Below are 23,166 nucleotides of genomic sequence, written 5' to 3' on the forward strand. Positions count from 1 at the left end.
TGCTGGCTTTTGAATTTTGCGCCTAGAACAGTCCAGATGGTTCTTTTCCTCTTTGTTCCAGAGGACACCACATCCACAGTTTCCAAAAACAATTTGAAATGTGGCCTCGTCAGACCACAGGACACTTTTACACTTTGCATCAGTCCATCTCCGATGAGCTTGAGCCCAGCGTAGCCGGCGGCGTTTCTGGGTGTTGTTGATAAATGGTTTTTCGCTTTGCATAGTAGAGTTTTAACTTGCACTTACAGATGTAGCGACGAACTGTAGTTACTGACAGTGGTTTTCTGAAGTGTTCCTGAGCCCATGTGGTGATATCCTTTACACACTGATGTCGCTTTTTGATGCAGTACCGCCTGAGGGATGGAAGGTCACGGGCGTTCAGTGTTGGTTTTTGGCCTTTCTCCAGATTCTCTGAACCTTTTGATGATATTACGGACCGTGGATGGTGAAATCCATAAATTCCTTGCAATAACTGGTTGAGAAATGTTGTTCTTAAACAATTTGCTCACGCATTTGTTCACAAAGTGGTGACCCTCGCCCCATCCTTGTTTGTGAATGACTGAACATTTCATTGAAGCTGCTTTTGTACCCAATCATGGCACCCACCTGTTCCCAATTAGCCTGTTCACCTGTGGGATGTTCCAAATAAGTGTTTGATGAGCATTCCTCAACTTTCTCAGTCTTTTTTTGCCACTTGTGCCAGCTTTTTTGAAACATGTTGCAGGCATCAAATTTCCAAATTAACTAATATTTGCAAAAAAATAACAAAGTTTACCAGTTCAAACGTTAAGTATCTTGTCTTTGCAGTCTATTCAATTGAATATAAGTTGAAAAGGATTTGCAAATCATTGTATTCTGTTTTTATTTACCATTTACACAACGTGCCAACTTCACTGGTTTTGGGTTTTGTATAATTAACCGCGTTAATACCTAATTTTTTCATGCAAAATTGGTTTCAAACCCCCAAAATCAGCAGACGACAAGTTTTAATAGATGCTTTTCACGTTTCTGTTACTTTGCGTGTTGTTTGCAGGTTACACTTTGATTGAAAATGCTTGTATATTATATGTGATACTACTAAAAGAGTTATTAATTCTGCCTTAGTGTGATTTGCGGTTTGTGTCCTCTTAAGACGTGCGTAGGACGAATCTGTCAGCAGCCTGTTTGTGTCTGTTTACACCATGACTGTACATAACTTGCGCAAATTCTGTAAATGTAAGCAGACTGAGCCGCTTTTGTACACGGGGGCCCGGTTTTACTGGTCTCTGGGCTCGGCTCAGCCCTTGCAAAGTCCTCCAGCTATGACTACTTAGGGTAGCGCGAGTATAAACAAACACTGGGGCCTCTCAGCTCTCAGCAGAACCCCACAATTATCACACACATTCACACTTAGCGTCACAGCTGCTTTTTTTTTTTGTGGCAAACACAGACAAAACCGGAGAATGTTAGTGAGGCTCTGGGTTTAGTTTACTACGGCTGAGAGGGCTCTCACCTTATTTATTTGATTTAGTCATGTGTAAAGGTATCCATGTAACACTCAGGCTGGAATAACACTGCTTGTGACTGCTTTGGGACATCTATTTACTCTTACTGCATGCACACACGCCCAAATAATACAAAAAAACACACGGGCGACAACAAAGATGTTGCAAACAATAAGTACATGGCATGCATACCGTATTTCCATGAATTAGCGCCGGGGCGGTCATTAATTTAAAACCTCTTCTCACTCCGGCGCTTACCAAAGGCATGCGGTAAATTTAGGCCTGCGCTTATAAATTTGAGTGTGATGTAAGGATACCATCATGAAAAGCACATTTAATTTAAAAAAAAAACGTTATTATGGTCTTACCTTTACTTATAAATGAAGTCCATGCGCAGCTCCTTCTGAACAAAGGCATCAATAACTTGTTTATAGAAGTCTTCCTTATCTTTCTTCAGTTTTAAAAGTCTCGATGGAGATCTTCCTTTAATTATTACCTCCTGCTTCGATTGAAAGTCCAGTTTAGAAAACTGTTTTATTTTAGATATGTAATCCTTCATGTTAAAAGTGCAAGCGAGAGGAAAAAATAAACGATCGCTGCTAACTGTTGCTGCTTGTTGTCACTTCTTCTGCAGCCGAGTAGTCGCAAGAAGGATCACTAGCGCCCTCTACCACCAGGAGGCGGGAGTCATTTAATGACTCATATTTGACACACGCAGCTATATTAATAAACATTTTTACTGTTCTTTTTAGCATATTCAATAGCTTGGACCTTAAATCCTACTGAATAGCTCTTTATCTTCTTCCCTTTATGTGATTTTAAATTATTGAAATCAGCCTCCTCCATTTTGAAAATGATGATGATGACGGGTTTGACCCGGCGGAAATTCTAGGCATATGCTAATTATTTTGCGAAACGAGTTTGACCCGGCGGTAATTCTAGACATGCGCTAATAAAAATAATATTTTGCGAAACGAGTTTGACCCGGCGGTAATTCTAGGCAGGCGCATACTATATACCCGGCGGCAATTCAAGGAAATACGGTATTAAATATTACATAACTTTAACTTTCATTGCTGGTTAATAAGTTATTACTCCAATTGCAGTCGAAAATGTTTCAGAAGGCACATCATATTTATTTATTTATTTATTTTTTTTTAAATTAATTTTTCTGATTGGCAGGTATCTAATTCATATCAGCTTTTCCAATTTCAATCTCAAGATAAATACTATTTGTGCCACTATGATCACACACAATAATCCGATTCTGGTCACTTAAAATAACAGTGTTAAGTTTTATTCAAGCTATTCTCTAGCACGGAGATGGGCAAATATTTTGACTCGGGGGCCACATTCAGAGAAAAAAATGTGTGTGGGGGGCCAAGGTGTATGTGTGTATAAATTATATGTACACATTTAGATTAAAAATCTGCTGTACAATAAATGGTAAATGGGTTCTACTTGTATAGCGCGTTTCTACCTTCAAGGTACTCAAAACGCTTTGACACTATTTCCACATTCACACACTGTTGGCAGAAGTGCCATGTAAGGCCCTAACCACCATCAGGAGCAAGGGTGAGGTGTGGCTCTCCCCACCGAGCCACGCCGTCCCCCTCAGTGACAATGTCTGTTGACATTTTGTGTTGGTTGAATTTTTTTTGGAACATGACTAGGCAAGGTTGTTTGCAATGGGTCATACAAGTAAATGCTGCGCATAGTTTCATTTAAGACATGATTAAAGGTCATTGATCTGGAAAAACTCACGTTGTCCACTAGATGGCGACAGAATTAGAGGAATTTGGTTGTCAGACTTTTCAAATGAATGCTATCTCCCTGCGGGTAAGATTCCTTATTAATTTCATGACGTCTCACGTGCCAACTTGAAGGCTTCAGCGGGCCGCACTTGGCCCGCGGGCCGTAGTTTAGACACCTCTGGCGTAGATGGTCTACTCCGAGCCTGAAACCAATTGACATTACAATATTTCCAATATGAAAGATCACATTTGGAGCTTCTACTGTACCCGAATCCAGCAAGACAATATGCAAGATCAGCCATGTTGAATAAGACAATGGTCCGGATTCACTTTAATACAGACCAATCCAATCCAATCCAATTTATTTATATAGCACATTTAAACAAAAGAAATGTTTCCAAAGTGCTGCACAACAATATTAAAAACAATATTCAAATATTATCCTTAGCTCCACCAATGACTGAATAAAAACAACAAATAAATAAATATAAAATCAATATAAAAACAATATAAAAATAAATATGATTAAAAACGATTTTAAAGGGTAAAACCAATTAAAACAGTAAATAGAAAAAAAAATTGACCTGGGCAAATTAAGACCCGGGGGCCACATGCGGTCCGTTAAGCTTTTCAATCTGGCCCGACGGACATTCCCAAATAATTTTTTTTAGATCTTTAAGATGGAAACTGTAGCTGCCATTATGTATGTGTGTTTGGGTCCCTTTTTTTCAGGAACACTAATACCAAAAGTCACAATGTCCGATAGAGTTCTAAAAATAGACCACCTCAAAAAAACGGAATGGAATTGTACAGTTTTTTACTGAATGGCACACCCAAAATGTACATGAAAATTAAGAAAGTGGGATTTACAATATTAACTATGAACAATAAAACACTGAATATTAACAACATATGAACATCGCTCCTCTTTTGCGACTCAGACCAAGCAAAAGACAACAAAAATGTAAAAAAAAAAGCTAAATATGAATGCAAAGTGTAATAAACACCTACATTATTATATATTATCACATAAAAACCTGCTTCCACATCTGTTTCTGACACACGCGGTTCGGTGGAGAAGGAGACGGCACTGAGACAGGGACGTCGCTAAGCCTTAGGCGTGTTTATTAAAATGATAGAATGACGTATGCAAGTAATCCAAATATGTATGGTGTGACTATGTTTTTGGTTTAGCTGACTGTTACCAGGAGTTGTTGAAGGTCCGTGTTGAGGAAGGTGCGGAAGTCCAGAAGGAGCAAGGCAGGCTCGGAGGTCCGTGGGCAAGCAAGAGGTCAAGGGCAGGAGCGAGGCGTCAAGAGTCCGTGTCCAGGCGAGGGGTCGAGATCCAAGGAAGGCAGCAAGAAGACAGGAGGGAATCCGGGGAGACGAGACACACAGCTCGAATCCAGGGAACGAAGAGGAGCTGCAGCTGTCCTATATATGTGTGACTGTGTGCGCTATAAGTAGGAGGAGTAGAGGGCCCGGACATCCCCCCAGTCCACGCGGCCGACAACCAGGAACTACGGCCAGGAGGCCGCCACCCCCCGCCACAGCCCGTGACCCACACCAGACCACTTTAACGTGACGCCACGCGAGCCCCTCCCCCCGCCAAACAAAGCCAGCCCCCGCCCGCCCCAACCCAACCCTGCAGAGCCCATACCGGCAACCAAACGCAGAGAAACCGCACAGCCCCCACGCCCAATGCAAACACCGCATCCCGGCCATCCACACAGCAACGTGCCCATACGAGTCCCGGCCAGGGGAAGGAGCCCCCCAACGGGGGAAGAAGCCAATGCATCCCGTCCGCCCGCCAGCCCCCAAACCAGCCGGCAAGCCAACGCCAGCCATCCCCACAACCCCACAAGCGCACAGACACCAGCCACAGTCCCCCAACCACTCCAACCCAACACAGCGATGCCAACCGCTGGTATCACCGCAGCAACCATCACCACCACCGCCCGTCCGCAGCGTAAACATGTCATGTTCGGATGTATATTGTGGACGCCGTCTTTGCTGTCGTCCAGCATTCTGTTTTTGTTCACTTTGTAGCTTGTTCAGTTTTAGTTTCGTTCCGCATAGCCTTCCCTAAGCTTCAATGCCTTTTCTTAGGGGCACTCACCTTTTGTTTATTTTTGGTTTAAGCATTAGACACCTTTTTACCTGCGCTCTGCCTCCCGCTGTTTCCGACATCTACAAAGCAATTAGCTACCGGCTGCCATCTGCTGATATGGAAGAGTATTACACGGTTACTCTGCCGAGCTCTAGACAGCACCGACACTCAACAACATCATCATTCGCAGACTATAGTTACTGGTTTGCAAAAAATATTTTTAACTAGAGATGACGATAAATGCTTTAAAATGTAATATCGGAAATTATTGGTATCGTTTTTTTTATTATCAGTATCGGTTTTTTGGGGTTTTTTTTTTATTTGTTTTTATTAAATCAACATAAAAAACACAAGATACACTTACAATTAGTGCACCAACCCAAAAAACATCCGTCCCCCATTTACACTCATTCACACAAAAGGGTTGTTTCTTTCTGTTATTAATATTCTGGTTCCTACATTATATATGTCATGTCTGTGTGATCAGGCTTTATTTTTGGACTTTTTGTGCAGTTTTGTTTTGTCACCATAGTTACCCATTAGTTTCACCTGTCATGTCACGCACCTGTTTTGAGTCACGCACCTGTTGTTAATCATGTCCATAAGTATTTAAGTTAATTAATTTTCTGTTGTTCGGCCTGACGACCTCGCACCCCATATATGCTTCTGCACACCCTTATGATCCTTGCTGCTCCTTTTTCATGCCGGTTCCATGCCAAGTAAGTTTTTGTTTCTCAAGCCACAGTTAATGTTTTGTTTAATTGTTCATAGTTTCCGCCACTGTGCGTGCTTTTCATTTGTACTTTTTTGCTATAGTCTTTTGGTTTCATAGCTTATTCTCCGCCATTGTGCGCGCTTTCTGTTTGATTTTTTTTTTATAAATAAATCATGTACCTTGGTTCCCGTCTCGCCCGTGCCAACTTTCCGTTGCATCCCGGAAAAGCAAACTCCCCAGACCAAGTCCTGACAGTGCCAAGACCCGCCATGCCAAGACCAAGACCCGCAATGCCAAGACCAAAACCAAGACCAAGACCCACGTCGAGCTTCGCCGCCCGTGCCCGCACCACGCCAAGCTTCGCCGCCCGTGCCCGCACCACGCCAAGCTTCGCCGCCCGCGCCCGCACCACGCCAAGCTTCGCCGCCCGCGCCCGCACCACGCCAAGCTTCGCCGCCAGCGCCCGCACCACGCCAAGCTTCGCCGCCAGCACATGCGTCCACGCCTGACTCGTCTGCTGCTGCGTCCACGCCTGACTCGTCTGCTGCTGCGTCCAAGCCTGCCATGACGGCGCCGACGCGCCCATCTCCCCGTCGACCACGGGTGTGGCCGCTCCCTGGTCGTCCGCCTCGCCAAGTGCGCCCACCTCCCAGTCGGCCACGGATGTGGCCGCTCCCTGGTCGTCCGCCTCGCCAAGTGCGCCCACCTCCCAGTCGGCCACCAATGTGGCCATTCCCTGGGCGCCCGCCTCGCCTGCTGCAGCGGCGCTCCACTCGCCGCCGCCACTTGACTTTGCCTCGATGGATTCGGGGACACTTGGCCTGGCGACCCACCGCCAAGTCCTCCCTCCGCCCTCCCGTGACTTTTGACCCTGCATGTGTTTTGTTTTTTTTAGGACATCTAGAATCTGTCCTTAAGGGGGGGGCTCTGTCATGATCCGTGGTCGGATCATGTTTTGTTTAGTTATGTTTGGTTAGTTTTGGACTCCTTTAGTTATTGCTTGTGCACCTGTGAGTTTGTTTCGTCACCATGGTTACTTATTATTTTCACCTGCCGCTTGTGTTCTCGACGCGCACCTGTTTTTCATCACTGACACTATTTAAGCCTGCCTTTCTGTTCACTCGTGCTGTGCTCCTTGTTTGCGGTAAGCTACATCACGTTGGTTTGTTTTTTCATGTTCCAGAGTCCTGTGCTAAGTTTAACTTTAGCTTCCCGTGCGTTCGGCACGTTTTTCTTTTGCTTGTTTTCTGTTTGCCATGATTTATGTAAATAAATCATATCTTACCCTCACGTCTTTGTCCGGAGTGTCCGTGTTGCACGGAAGGAACGATCCCACATAAATATGCGACCCCCACGTGACAATATATCAATACAGATCAATACAGTCTGCAAGGGATACAGTCCGTAAGCACACATGATTGTGCGTGCTGCTGGTCCACTAATAGTACTAACCTTTAACAGTTAATTTGACTCATTTTCATTAATTACTAGTTTCTATGTAACTGTTTTTATATTGTTTTACTTTCTTTTTTATTCAAGAAAATGTTTTTAATTTATTTATCTTATTTTATTTTATTAATTTTTTTAAAAGGACCTTATCGTCACCATACCTTGTTGTCCAAATTAGGCATAATAATGTGTTAATTCCACGACTGTATAAATCGGTATCGGTTGATATCGGTATCGGTAATTAAAGAGTTTGACAATATCAGAATATCGGATATCGGCAAAAAGCCATTATCGGACATCCCTATTTTTAACCCAATTAGGTGAAATTAGATAATCTACCACGACACACCAGACCAGTGGTTGAAAAACACCGACGTAGATTACCGTAATAACTCGTATAACACCCAAAAGCGCAGATTTCGACCATTGAAATATTTTCTATAGTTCAAGAATTACGGTCATTTTAAAAACAGCACTACACATCATAATGGCGGCGACAGTTTTGATGTTAAAGGTCTAAAAAAATTATGTAGAATATTAAAATATTTTGCCCAGGTCTGATCTCGCATAATGAATGCATTGATGTAACCTGTAGCAAATATACTGTATTTATCTGTAATGTAATGAGTCACTGAGGAGAAAAAACATTGTGGGAAAAACAAACACATGGTTTTAATTTCCTTCATCATCATATCTTTGCAATCTTAATTAGACATTAGGCTTATTTTTCTTACCTCCCGATGCCCTCATCATGCCAGCTTACATGCAATATCGTTTTTTTATTAGTCATATGGACAGAATACCTTCCAATTTTTGCACAGCGCCCCCGTGCAGCTGCGGTGCTGTTATCATCTTCACGTCATCTGGCGCAAAGAGAGGCTAGATTACTGGAAGCAGAAATAATGACTGCAGTGTTTATTGTGGCTTGGACGTTGTCTGTTCGGGCCGCGGACCAAAGCTAGTTTGTCTGTCGGTTGTGATTGGTTGGACATAAAAACTGCGGCGAAGGAGGGGGCCGGGGCAGAGGCCAGTCATAATGCTCCATAAACATGAAAATGAGCAACATGCAAGGGAATCCATTCTTTGTAATGGTCCTTTGCTGCACAATTAACTTGATTTACTCCGTGCCATGCATCACGTAATCACGTCAGCATCGTTCTCTGCTCTTCGTAACGGAGTTCCAATTGACCCTTGCATGCAATATTTTCATTTGATATACCAGCTATGCCAAATGTTTACTTGTATTCGTATCAGGGTTATTTTTCTGTTTATTCTAATTTTTTCAAACAAACTCGATATTTTAACTCTGTGTTTTTCAACCTTTTTGGAGCCAAGGCACATTTTTTTCATTGAAAAAATCCGGAGGCACACCATCAATAGAAAACATTGGTGCGGAAGTCCAGAAGGAGCAAGGCAGGTTTGGAGGTCCGTGGGCAAGCAAGAGGTCAAGGGCAGGAGCGAGGCGTCAAGAGTCCGTGTCCAGGCGAGGGGTCGAGATCAAGGCAGCAAGAAGACAGGAGGGAACCCGGGGAGACGAGACACACAGCTAGAATCCAGGGAACGAAGAGGAGCTGCAGGGTGACGACACAGGACACAAGACGATGAGGGGAGACACAGAGAGCAAGGAAGCACATAGGCGAGGAGAGCTAGAGACGTGTAGGGCTTACTGTACGAGACAAGTAGCTACGTTCTGGCACTGGAACGCAGGATCCGCTGGCTTATGAAGGACGTGGAGCTTTAATTGGCGGCAGGTGTGTAGATTGCGGATTGCAGGAGAGGAACGCCCGTCGGCGTGTCCCGAGGCGCGCTCAGCTGCTCTGAAAACAAACCCCGCCCACTCTGGTTTGTTCCTCGTCTGAGCTGGTGTGACTTAGATCAGTGTTTTTCAACCGTTTTTGAGCCAAGGCACATTTTTTTTCATTAAAAAATCCTGAGGCACACCACCAGCAGAAAACATTGGTGCGGAAGTCCAGAAGGAGAAAGGCAGGCTCGGAGGTCCGTGGGCAAGCAAGAGGTCAAGGGCAGGAGCGAGGCGTCAAGAGTCCGTGTCCAGGCGAGGGGTCGAGATCCAGGAAGGCAGCAAGAAGACAGGAGGGAACCCGGGGAGACGAGACACACAGCTCGAATCCAGGGAACGAAGTGGAGCTGCAGGGTGACGACACAGGACACAAGACGATGAGGGGAGACACAGAGAGCAAGGAAGCACATAGGCGAGGAGAGCTAGAGACGTGTAGGGCTTACTGTACGAGACAAGTAGCTACGTTCTGGCACTGGAACGCAGGATCCGCTGGCTTATGAAGGACGTGGAGCTTTAATCGGCGGCAGGTGTGTAGATTGCGGATTGCAGGAGAGGAACGCCCGTCGGCGTGTCCCGAGGCGCGCTCAGCTGCTCTGAAAACAAACCCCGCCCACTCTGGTTTGTTCCTCGTCTGAGCTGGTGTGATTTGGATCTGCAGCCGATATTGACAATAAAAAGTCATTCTCGCAATTGTTGGATATGAATTCAAACCATAACCAAGCATGCATTACTATAGGTCTTGTCTCAAAGTAGGTGTACTGTCATCACCTGTCACATCACGCCGTGACTTATTTTGAAGTTTTTGGTGTTTTCCTGTGTGTAGTGTTTCAGTTCTTGTCTTGCGCTCCTATTTTGGTGGCTTTTCCTGTTTTGTTGGTATTTTCCTGTTGCAGTTTCATGTCTTCCTTTGAGCGATATTCCCCGCACTCGCTTTGTTTTAGCAATCAAGAATATTTCAGTTGTTTTCATCCTTCTTTGTGGCGACATTGTTGATTGTCATGTCATGTTCGGATGTACATTGTGGACGCCGTCTTTGCTCCACAGTAAGTCTTTGCTGTCGTCCAGCATTCTGTTTTTGTTTACTTTGTAGCCAGTTCCGTTTTAGTTTCGTTCTGCATAGCCTTCCCTAAGCTTCAATGCCTTTTCTTAGCGTCACTCGCCTTTTGTTTATTTTTGGTTTAAGCATTAAACACCTTTTTACCTGCACCCTGCCTCCCGCTGTCGGTTGCATATTGTGATCACGACAAACCATGTTCCCGACATCTACAAAGCAATTAGCTACTGGCTGGCACCTACTGATATGGAAGATCTTCCGAGCTCCGGACAGCACAGACACTCAACAACGGCACATTGTTTGCGGATTAGAATTAGTGGTTTGCAAAAAATATTTTTAACCCCCTTAGGTGAAATGACATAATTTCCGAAGGCACACCAGACTGTATATTGAAAAACACTGTTTTAATATGCACTAAATGAGTCAGATTCTCTTCCATTGCCACCTGTATGTGAAGTCCTTGTTTACATGCACTATTTTTTTTAATGTGATTGTCGGCCAAATGGCTGTGTGCCTCCAAAACAATAGATCAGACCTGGGCAAAATACGGCCCGCGGGCCACATGCGGCCCGTTAAGATTTTCAAACCGGCACGCTGGAGGTCCCACATAATTTTTGGGGACTTTTAACATCAAAACTGTCGCCGCCATTATGATGTGCAGTGTTGTTTTTAAATGACCGTAAGTCTTGAACTATATAAAGTATTTCAATGGTTGGAATCTGCGCTTTTTTGGGTGTTATAGTAGTTATTACGGTAATCTACGTCACATCAGCTCAGACGAGGAACGAAGCAGAGTGAACAGGGTTTGTTTTCAGAACAGCCAGCCTGAAACGCGTGTGTCAGGAACAGATGCAGAAGCACATTTTTACGTGATAATATATCATATTGTAGGTGTTTATTACACTTTGCCTTCATATTTTGCTGTTTTTTACATTTTTGGACACACCTTTTCCTCATTCAACGCGTTTTCTTTATTTCCATGACTATTTACATTGTAGATTGTCACTGAAGGCATCACAACTATGAATGAACACATGTGGAGTTATCAGTGACGTGCGGTGAGGTTGATGGCTGGTGAGGCACTGACTTCATCACAGTCAGATTTACAAACATATGAACCCTAAAGAGTATCTTATTCACCATTTGATTGGCAGCAGTTAACGGGTTATGTTTAAAAGCTCATACCAGCATTCTTCCCTGCTTGGCACTCAGCATCAAGGGTTGGAATTGGGGGTTAAATCACCAAAAATTATTCCCGGGCGCGGCGCCGCTGCTGCCCACTGCTCCCCTCACCTCCCAGGGGGTGATCAAGGGATGGGTCAAATGCAGAGGACAAATTTCACCACACCTAGTGTGTGTGTGACAATCATTGGTACTTTAACTAAACTTTAACTTTACACATACAAACTGTAGCACACAAAAAAGCCCATTTAATTAAAAAAATGTTATTATGGTCTTACCTTTACTTATAAGTGCGGGAACAGTGGTGTTCGTGTTGGAGGAGTTGTGAATGAATGAAATATGAAATCCGTGCTGCAGTCTGCAGGTGTACCTAATGTTGTGTCCCTGCAGTCGTTCATGGCTCCTCCGGCGCGAGCATTGTTGTTTTTGCACTTTTTGGCTTCTTGTTAAGTGACTTTTTTTGGGTGGATTCGGTCTTGCACGTGGAGGGTTTGGGTGTGGGCTTTGGTTGGTGTGGCGCTCCCGTCAGGGGGTGCATTCTGCGGCGGGGGTGCATTAACCGGTACCAGGAGGCGGGATTACTGCGAGCCTCACACAGTGCGTCTTCGCAGCAGTTTTATGATTGGTCAGCACAAGAAATACGTTACACACATACAGTTGTTGACAAAATACACTGTACATTATATACCTCAGCTAACTAAACTATGGAAATGTATTATATAGTTCATATAGCAATACGGTCTCACTGCACAGCAGACCAGCATTTAGCCGAGTCCGCAATCCATGGTGAGGCACAACGCAGTGACGTGCCTCAACTGGCTGCTGATCACCGCACCGTCTCTTCTCAGTATTTGAACGGCAAATGTGAAAATTCAGCGATTTTGAATAAAAATAATCTAAAACTGGTGAAGGGGAGTTATGTACTTAACAAAAAAAGGTGAAATAACTGAAAACATGTTTTATATTCTAGTTTCTTCAAAATAACCACCCTTTGCTCTGATGACTGCTTTGCACACTCTTGGCATTCTCTCGACAAGCTTCAAGCACACCTGTGAAGTGAAAACCATTCCAGGTGACTACCTCTTGAAGCTCATGGAGAGAATGCCAAGAGTGTGCAAAGCAGTAAACAGAGCAAAAGGTGGCTATTTTGAAGAAACTAGAAAATAAAACATGTTTTCAGTCATTTCGCCTTTTTTTTGTTAAGTACATAACTCCACATGTGTTCATTTGTAGTTGTGATGCCTTCAGTGACAATCTACAATGTAAATAGTCATGAAAATAAAGAAAACACATTGAATGAGGAGAAGGTGTGTCCAAACTTTTGGCCTGTACTGTATATGTACACGCACTGATTGTATGTTCCGTAATAGATCCTCCTCCTCCAGGTCTGCTATTATTCACACACAGTTCATTTTGAGTCCATTTGAACCCTGTCACCAGAGCCGGCCCAAGGCATAAGCGTACTAAGCGCTGGCTTAGGGCCCCGCGGCCACCAGGGGGCCCCCAAAAGCAATTAACAAAAAATTATTATTTTTTATTTTTTGCATGTACGAGTCTGACTGATGATTTCTAAATGATCAAAGATATATTATTGTACAAAAACACAATTTTAGGTCAACATTTTTGCACATTGCTGTTTCAGGTTTTTGTTACCAAAAATAATAAAGTGAATCAGAATCAGCTTTATTGTCCAGTTATGTTTAACACACATGGAATTTAACTTCAGTAGACTGTGCTCTCTTTGTACAAAGTAAACATTAAATATGAACAATTAACTAAAAATATAAACTAGTAATTAAAGACTAATATGTACAAGACTGATGAGACAAGATGACACTTTTACTGTAAATACAAAGCTTTATCACTTGGACTGTTCAACCCCAGGCCACTCTTGTAGCTGAATGTTTTCTACATTTTAAGATTAGGAACCATATGTGGCACTCTGGACATTATTCGTTCATTCATTGGTATTATTTATGTTTTTAACTGGGCCACCCCCATATCTTTATAAATGACATGTCATTTGTAAAGACATGCCAGGCTGACAATAGGATAATGTAAACAACACTGCCAGAGCCGCAATGAGTTTATAGTAGGTGTGTGAGTGATCAATCAATATTATGGGTAGAAATAGAGGGCCCCAAAATCAAATTTTGCTTAGGGCCCCATGGAGGCCTGTCACTATGCAAAACAACAGCCACTGACCAAGGAATGTTAACACTCTTTGTGATGAATTACCATCAAAAAAGTGCATTTTTTTGCTACAGGTTAGTTTCACCTCATCTGTCTTGATCCAACCCGCCTTAATCTGCCTTTTCCTTGCATTTTTCTTGAGTCTTACTTTTCCGTTGTTTTAAACTACAATCTCACTTTGAAACTAGCATCCTCTGTAGTGGACAGTTGTATTTTACATACCAGGGCTATTTTTCTTCTCGAGTGTGGAACCCTGACAAAATAAATACACCAAAAACAAACAGAATTTTTTTTTTTACCAACCTGTTGAGAGAAAAAAGAAGATAAACTTTGTAGACCCATTATAGCATGTGGCATCTGTATTTTACAGTATTATGCAAAAATATTAGATTAGAACCTACCATGCCTTGGGCACTAATACACCCCCATACCATCACAGATGCTGGCTTTTAAACTTTGGGCCTAGAACAATCCGGATGGTTCTTTTCCTCTTTGGACACCACGTCCACAGTTTCCAAAAACAACTTGAAATGTGGACTCGTCAGACCACAGAACACTTTTCCACTTTGCATCAGTCCATCTTAGATGAGCTCGGGCCCAGCGAAGCCGGCGGCGTTTCTGGGTGTTGTTGATAAATGGCTTTGGCTTTGCATAGGAGAGTTTTAACTTGCACTTACAGATGTAGCGACCAACTGTAGTTACTGACGGTGGTTTTCTGAAGTGTTCCTGAGCCCATGTGGTGATATCCTTTACACAATGATATCGGTTTTTGATGCAGCACCGCCTGAGGGATTGAAGGTCACGGGCATTCAATGTTGGTTTCCGGCCTTGCAACTTACGTGCAGTGGTTTCTCCAGATTCTCTCAACCTTTTGATGATATTACGGAATGTAGATGGTGAAATCCCTAAATTCCTTGCAATAGCTCATTGAGAAATGTTGTTCTTAAACTGTTGGACAATTTGCTCACGCATTTGTTCACAAAGTGGTGACCCTCGCCCCATCCTTGTTTGTGAATGACTGAGCATTTCATGGAAGCTGCTTTTATACCCAATCATGGCACCCACCTGTTCCCAATTAGCCTGCTCACCTGTGGGATGGTCCAAATAAGTGTTTGATGAGCATTCCTCAACTTTCTCAGTCTTTTTTGCCACTCGTGCCAGCTTTTTTGTAACATGTTGCAGGCATCAAATTCCAAATGTGCTAATATTTGCAAAATATAGCACAAGTTTACCAGTTCGAACATTAAATATCTTGTCTTTGCAGTCTATTCAATTGAATATAAGTTGAAAAGGATTTGCAAATCATTGTATTCTGTTTTTATTTACCATTTACACAACGTGCCGACTTCACTGCTTTTGGGTTTTGTATTTATTTATTTGATTGTGTCCCGTTTGGCCCTCCTTTTGTATACTTAAGTGAACTTCACACTAAATTCTTACCACTTCAGCCTTGTTTCCAAAAAAATATATATATATATTAATAAATAAATAATATTCCAAATAAAAGAGCATCACTAAAACAACATAGAGTATGTGACCAAGTACAGTATTTACAAGCAAGTGTGCAGACTCCACCTGATACGAGACACGTCCGCCATTCTTATTTTTCAACCTGCGCCGCGGGCTCAATGTCAGCAGCAGAGCTTATTCTGCTGAATCAGCAGAATAGGATGCGCGGCTGCCAGTTTTTCAACTTTCATTAAAAGTCAAACCTTTTTAAGCCAAGCACGCCTGCTTTGCCCAGACCCCCTGACAATAATGCACTAACTGTTCGCCCGCCAAACTATCAAACTACTTTCTTTTTTTTTCATTATTCCACACCTGCGAGACATTACACGCGGCGGTTCGACCTGGTCCTGCAGACACAACAGGACTTTCTTTGTCGGGGCCTCGGAACCATTAGCAAAACAATTTATCAGAGGGAGATAGGGACACACACTGCGGGTCTTTGTGTGACACCGTGCTTCAACGGAAGGCATTTCCTGCAGGTTTTTACAACATTTGGGGAGAGGTATTTTAATGGGAACCACCTCCAGCCTGACAGTGCCCTCAATAAAGAAACATGGAGCACATTTATCTACAAACCCCGTTTCCATATGAGTTGGGAAATTGTGTTATTTGTAAATATAAACGGAATACAATGATTCGCAAATCCTTTTCAACCCATATTCAGTTGAATGCACTACAAAGACAACATATTTGATGTTCAAACTCATAAACTTTAGGGTTTTTTTTCAAATAATAATTAACTTAGAATTTCATGGCTGCAACACGTGCCAAAGTAGTTGGGAAAGGGCATGTTCACCACTGTGTTACATGGTCTTTCCTTTTAACAACACTCAGTAAACGTTTGGGAACTGAGGAGACACATTTTTGAAGCTTATCAGGTGGAATTCTTTGCCATTCTTGCTTGATGTACAGCTTAAGTTGTTCAACAGTCCGGGGGTCTCCGTTGTGGTATTTTAGGCTTCATAATGCGCCACACATTTTCAATGGGAGACTGGTCTGGACTACAGGCAGGCCAGTCTAGTACCCGCACTCTTTTACTATGAAGCCACGTTGATGTAACACGTGGCTTGGCATTGTCTTGCTGAAATAAGCAGGGGCGTCCATGGTAACGTTGCTCCAAAACCTGTATGTACCTTTCAGCATTAATGGCGCCTTCACAGATGTGTAAGTTACCCATGTCTTGGGCACTAATACACCCCCATACCATCACAGATGCTGGCTTTTCAACTTTGCGCCTAGAACAATCCGGATGGTTCTTTTCCTCTTTGGTCCGGAGGACACGACGTCCACAGTTTCCAAAAACAATTTGAAATGTGGACTCATCAGACCACAGAACACTTTTCCACTTTGTATCAGTCCATCTTAGATGAGCTCAGACCCAGCGAAGCCGACGGCGTTTCTGGGTGTTGTTGATAAACGGTTTTCGCCTTGCATAGGAGAGTTTTAACTTGCACTTACAGATGTAGCGACCAACTGTAGTTACTGACAGTGGGTTTCTGAAGTGTTCCTGAGCCCATGTGGTGATATCCTTTACACACTGATGTTGCTTGTTGATGCAGTACAGCCTGAGGGATCGAAGGTCACGGGCTTAGCTGCTTACGTGCAGTGATTTCTCCAGATTCTCTGAACCTTTTGATGATATTACAGACCGTAGATGGTGAAATCCCTAAATTCCTTGCAATAGCTGGTTGAGAAAGGTTTTTCTTAAACTGTTCAACAATTTGCTCACGCAATAGTTGACAAAGTGGTGACCCTCGCCCCATCCTTGTTTGTTTGAGCATTTCATGGAATCTACTTTTATACCCAATCATGGCACCCACTTGTTCCCAATTTGCCGGTTCACCTGTGGGATGTTCCAAATAAGTGTTTGATGAGCATTCCTCAACTTTATCAGTATTTATTGCCACCTTTCCCAACTTCTTTGTCACGTGTTGCTGGCATCAAATTCTAAAGTTAATGATTATTTGCAAAAAAAAAAAATGTTTATCGGTTTGAACATCAAATATGTTGTCTTTGTAGCATATTCAGCTGAATATGGGTTGAAAATGATTTGCAAATTATTGTATTCCGTTTATATTTACATCTAACACAATTTCCCAACTCATATGGAAACGGGGTTTGTATGATGGACTCTTGTGGGGGGGAAAAAAACTCCTTTTTGGACTACATTGATGGTCAATTCAGTAATTATGTATTTTTTCTCGACGCAGGCAGTGTTTGTTTAAGCGCTGTCAGAAAAACAAAACTTAATAGCTTTCCTCGTTAACTTTCTTTCCTGTAAACATCTGCCAAGTTTTTTTGACACCCAAGACAGATATAATGAATATAATGTATCCCAATTCTTTTTGGCTCGACTGCTGGCCGGCATAGTTGGCCGGCTCGGATGCATTGTGGAGAAAATATGTATTAATATTCAGGGGCTTCGCACTAAATTCTGGGCCCCATACAAAAGACTCCTGAAGGGGCGTCCTATCCTACCCTTAACCTAATGTTTCTGCCCCACACACACACACACACACACACACACACTTCCCTACCTACCTTCAACTCTTCCAATGCCATTCAACACACACACACACACACACACACACACACACACACACACACACACACACACACACACACACCTACCTTCAACTCTTCCAATGCCATTCAACACACACACACACACACACACACATTACAAGCACACACACACACGCACACACAATCATGGCATATTCAGCTTTTTAAAACACATTTAAAAATCCAAATTAAGTTTTTTAATTTAAAGGGGAACTGTATATTTTTTTTTAGGAATTTCACAATCCGTCTTTGTTTTTCTCTTTTTTATGCATTTTAACTCGTAAATAAACACTAGTAAGAGTCAGCTATTGGAGCAATGGAGGTAATGGGGACTCGCTGTATTACAAATATAAAGCTCTCTAAAAGACATCCAAAAACTTCCAACAATGTTTTATATACATGCTGTAAGTATATATGTAATGGAGTAACTGGCACATTTTGATATAATAGAATAGAAAGTACTTTATTGATCCCTGGGGGAAATTCAGCACCACAGTTCACTCACAATAGACAATAAACACTTAGTTATTTTTTTACATGTGAATAATATAAATACAGTCTATTATACAGCATTATTCACATGTGAATAATATAAATACAGTCTATTATACAGCATAATTCACATGTGAATAATATAAATAGTCTATTATACAGCATTATTCACATGTGAATAATATAAACACAGTCTATTATACAGCATTATTCACATGTGAATAATATAAATACAGTCTATTATACAGCATTATTCACATGTGAATAATATAAATACAGTCTATTATACAGCATTATTCACATGTGAATAATATAAATACACTATTATACAGCATAATTCACATGTGAATAATATAAATACAGTCTATTATACAGCATTATTCACATGTGAATAATATAAATACAGTCTATTATACAGCATTATTCACATGTGAATAATATAAATACAGTCTATTATACAGCATTATTCACATGTGAATAATATAAATACAGTCTATTATACAGCATTATTCACATGTGAATAATATAAATACAGTCTATTATACAGCATTATTCACATGTGAATAATATAAATACAGTCTATTATACAGCATTATTCACATGTGAATAATATAAATACACTATTATACAGCATAATTCACATGTGAATAATATAAATACAGTCTATTATACAGCATTATTCACATGTGAATAATATAAATACAGTCTATTATGCAGCATTATTCACATGTGAATAATATAAATACAGTCTATTATACAGCATTATTCACATGTGAATAATATAAATGCAGTCTATTGTACAGCATTATTCACGTGTGAATAATATAAATACAGTCTATTATACAGCATTATTCACATGTGAAAAATATAAATACACTATTATACAGCATAATTCACATGTGAATAATATATATACAGTCTATTATACATTCAAGTACAGTCAAAAAGGAACATATGCAGTCTGATGGCTGTCGGTATGGAGGACTTCCTGTGTCGTTTCGTGTTGCATTTTGTAACACGGAACATAACATGTAGGGTTGTACGGTATACCAGTACTAGTATAGTATTGCAGTAGTAATGATTCAAAAACGGTACTATACTTTGTTTGAAAAGTACTGGTTTCCAATTTATTTTTTTATTTTTTTAACAGGCATGAGGGCGCGTCATCACGTCATGACGGGTTTACGAGCAGAGGAGCATGTTCGGCAGCGCACAATCACAGAGTACTTACAAGCAGACAGTGTGTGAACAGAAAAGGGAGAACGGACGCATTTTGGGCCTAAAAACTGACGATGAAGGTGACGTTATAACACTGAAACGTCCTCAGGAAGAGGTGCTTTAAGACATGGCTAGCTAGCTAGCGGCTAACGTTCATCCGCAGTCGGCAGTGTTTTAGCTACTTCTAAATCACTAATCCTCGCCTCCATGGCGACAAATAAAGTACGTTTCTAACAAGTATCATCCCTGCAGGACGAGGAATAGCTAAACATGCTTCACTACACACCGTAGGAGGATACAATAGCGGCGTCAGTGCTAACAAATGCTAGCGTGCCTGAATGTAAATAAATGCCATGGGTGGATCTACACCTGACATCCACTGCAATGACACCAAGTACAAAAGCCTATCTAGTCGATACTACAATGATTACATCCATATGTTTTATCATCACAAAATATTTGTTCCTTTTTAAAAAAAATTCATATTATGTTTATAAACTCAGGAAACACGTCCCTGGACACAAAATGTGCAGGCAGCATACCCCTTCCCCTTCGAGCTGTCCTGGATGAACTGAAATTATTTTTTCCAATCATTTTGGAACTTGCAAGCGTACTTCTTCTTCTTACTCGTCATCGCCATGTCTCTTCTTCGTTCTTCTGCTTCGTCTCTGTTATGTTTTTGGACATTACTACTTGCCGTAGTTTTGAAGCAATGCATGATGGGAATCCGGATGTTGTGTGTCAGTGTATTAACGTGCCGGCTGGAATAAACACACGCTGAGAAATAGCTCCGTGCCTGCCTACTTTATGGGTTATAGATACACCTATGGATAACAGAGACATATATAATAGTCTCCTTTTCAGGTTGTAGAGGACGCTAAAGGCAGTGCCTTTAAGGCACACCCCCAATATTGTTGTCCGGGAAATTCGGGAGAATGGTTGCCCCGGGAGATTTTCGGGAGGGGCACTGAAATTTGGGAGTCTCCCGGGAAAATCGGGAGTGTTGGCAAGTATGTTTATATGCAAACACTGTTTCAACTTCTTTATCCCTCTCGTTCACAGTTGTGGAAGACCGTACATCCGACTGAGCCATGGAGAGGGCTCCCTAGATAAGGGAGACAGGATACCACGTTCAGGTGTGCACTGGATTTTTTTTTCTTGATATCAGTCCAAGCACAATGTTGTGGTTAACCAATGAAAAGCATGTACTGAATATTTAAAGTGTTGTTTTTGTCTTTTCAAGGGTGTCCTTATTTACTTTGTCTACAATCATGCATTTACATCAGTGGTTGATTGATTGATTGATTGAAACTTTTATTAGTAGATTGCACAGTACAGTACATATTCCGTACAATTGACCACTAAATGGTAACACCCGAATAAGTTTTTGAACTTGTTTAAGTCGGGGTCCGCGTAATCAATTCATGGTACAAATATATATACTATCATCATAATACAGTCATCACACAAGTTAATCATCAGAGTAAATACATTGAATTATTTACATTATTTACAATCCGGGGGGTGGGATGTGGAGGCTTTGGTTGATATCAGCACTTCAGTCATCAGCAATTGCATCATCAGAGAAATGTGCATTGTAACAATGTAGGTCTGACTTGGTAGGATATGTACAGCGAGCAGAGAACATAGTGAGTTCAGATAGCATAAGAACAAGTATATACATTAGAAATATATTTGATTATTTATATTTGGTTATTTACAATCCGGGGAGGTGGGATGTGGTGGGGGGAGGGTGTTAGTCAAGGGTTGTAGTTGCCTGTTGGTGTTGTTTTAGTGTGGTTTTGAAGGAGGATAGAGATGCACTTTCTTTTACACTTGTTGGGAGTGCATTCCATATTGATGTGGCATAGAAGGAGAATGAGTTAAGACCTTTGTTAGATCGGAATCTGGGTTTAACGTGGTGTGTGAAACTCCCCCTGGTGGTGTGGTTATGGCGGTCATTTATGTTAAGGAATTAGTTTGACATGTACTTCGGTTCTCAAATCTCAGAAAACACTTGGCTCTCCCAAGTACCCCTATAATGACCAATACAGTAGCATAGTAGGCCTAAATATTCATTAAAAACAAGGCGGTTTTATTTAACAAGTATATTTAATGTCACTGTTTAAACTGTAACATCGCACACAGTTTAAACAGTAACACTGTGTTTGAATATTCAATTGAGTGATTCATTGGCCACTAGATGGAGCTTGATAAACCTTGTCAAATGGTAGGAAACTGTGAACCTTGAAACCAAAAGACGGGGCTCTGACGGAAACTGACGAAAAATAGATCAATAGATGTATTTATGCTAACATAGACTTAGACTTCCTTTTTATTGTCATTCAAATTTGAACATTACAGCACAGATAAGAACGAAATTTCGTTACATAAGCTCATGGTAGTGCAGGATAAAAAAGCAATAAGGTGCATATATAAATAAATAAATATATATAAATAATATATATATAAAATAAATAAATATAATATATATATAAATAAATAAATAGATTACTGTACAGATAAATATATTGCACTTTTTCACATGCATCCACGTTTATGGATGTATGTTATATTGTCTTTTTTATTCCAGCGAGTTAATCCATTTTGGGGGGAGTTGAGGGGATAATTTAATTATGATGCGTTCAAGAGTCTTACGGCTTGAGGGAAGAAGCTGTTACAGAACCTGGAGGTTCTGCTTCGGAGGCTGCGGAACCTCTTTCTAGAGTCCAGCAGTGAAAACAGTCCTTGGTGGGGGTGGGAGGAGTCTTTGCAGATTTTCTGAGCCCTGGTCAGGCAGCGGCTTTTTGCGATCTCCTGGATAGGAGGAAGAGGAGTCCTGATAAATAAATAAACAAAATTAATTATGAATATGTTTCTTAAATAAACGGTCAATGAAATTGAAGCGCTAATGAAAATACAGCTTCACCACTTTAGTCATATTTTTTGGTCTGAGGAAAGACTTTAGCTTCAGACTTTTTTCTTTTTGTTTGATATTTATATTACTGCCACAAGTGGTGGAAAAGTGTATTACAATTGAGTACCCCTGTAGCCCAGACCTGGGCAAATTAAGGCCCGGGCGGCCTTTTCAATCTGGCCTGCCGGACATTCCCAAATAATTTTTTTAGATTTTTAAGATGGAAAGTGTAGCTGCCATTATGATGTGCAGTGATGTTTTCTAATGACCGTAAGTCTTGAACTATACAAAGTATTTCAATGGTTGGAATCTGCGCTTTTGCATGATATACCAGTTACTATGGTAATGTAATTAGTTACTATGGTAATCTAAGTCACAGCAGTTCAGAGGAGGCACCAAGCAGTGTGGGTGGGGAGCGTTTCCACAGAGTGTTTCCAGAGCGACCAGCCTGAAATGTGGGTGTCAGGGACAGACGCGGAAGGAGATTTTTACAACAAAGTTCTAAAGCTTAGTGATATATCAGATATATCAGATTGTAGGTGGGGTTTTTTTACCCTTCGCGTTCATATTTCACCGTGTTTGTTGCATTTTTGTTGGGTTTCGCTTGACTGTAAAATATGTGGATAGAGAGGGGGTGTGACGTTCATATGTTGTCAATATTCAGTGTTTTATCCTTCATAGTTAATATTGTAAATCCCACATTCTTTATTTTCATGTACATTCTGG

At 41.5% G+C, this 23,166-nt stretch overlaps 1 protein-coding gene across 2 annotated transcripts in view; it reads left to right on the forward strand.

Annotated features, from left to right (window-relative positions):
• Positions 1–23,166, forward strand: part of LOC133612669 (cGMP-inhibited 3',5'-cyclic phosphodiesterase 3A-like) — a 459,749-nt gene that overhangs the window by 414,358 nt on the left and 22,225 nt on the right. For both annotated transcript variants that reach the window (XM_061970296.1, XM_061970295.1), the window contains exon 5: positions 20,586–20,659. In XM_061970296.1, the coding sequence (XP_061826280.1) occupies positions 20,586–20,659 (74 nt within the window). The remainder of the gene's footprint in view (positions 1–20,585; positions 20,660–23,166) is intronic.

The sequence above is a fragment of the Nerophis lumbriciformis genome, linkage group LG10 (genome assembly GCF_033978685.3).
Source record: "Nerophis lumbriciformis linkage group LG10, RoL_Nlum_v2.1, whole genome shotgun sequence".
Classification (NCBI taxonomy): Eukaryota; Metazoa; Chordata; class Actinopteri; order Syngnathiformes; family Syngnathidae; genus Nerophis; species Nerophis lumbriciformis.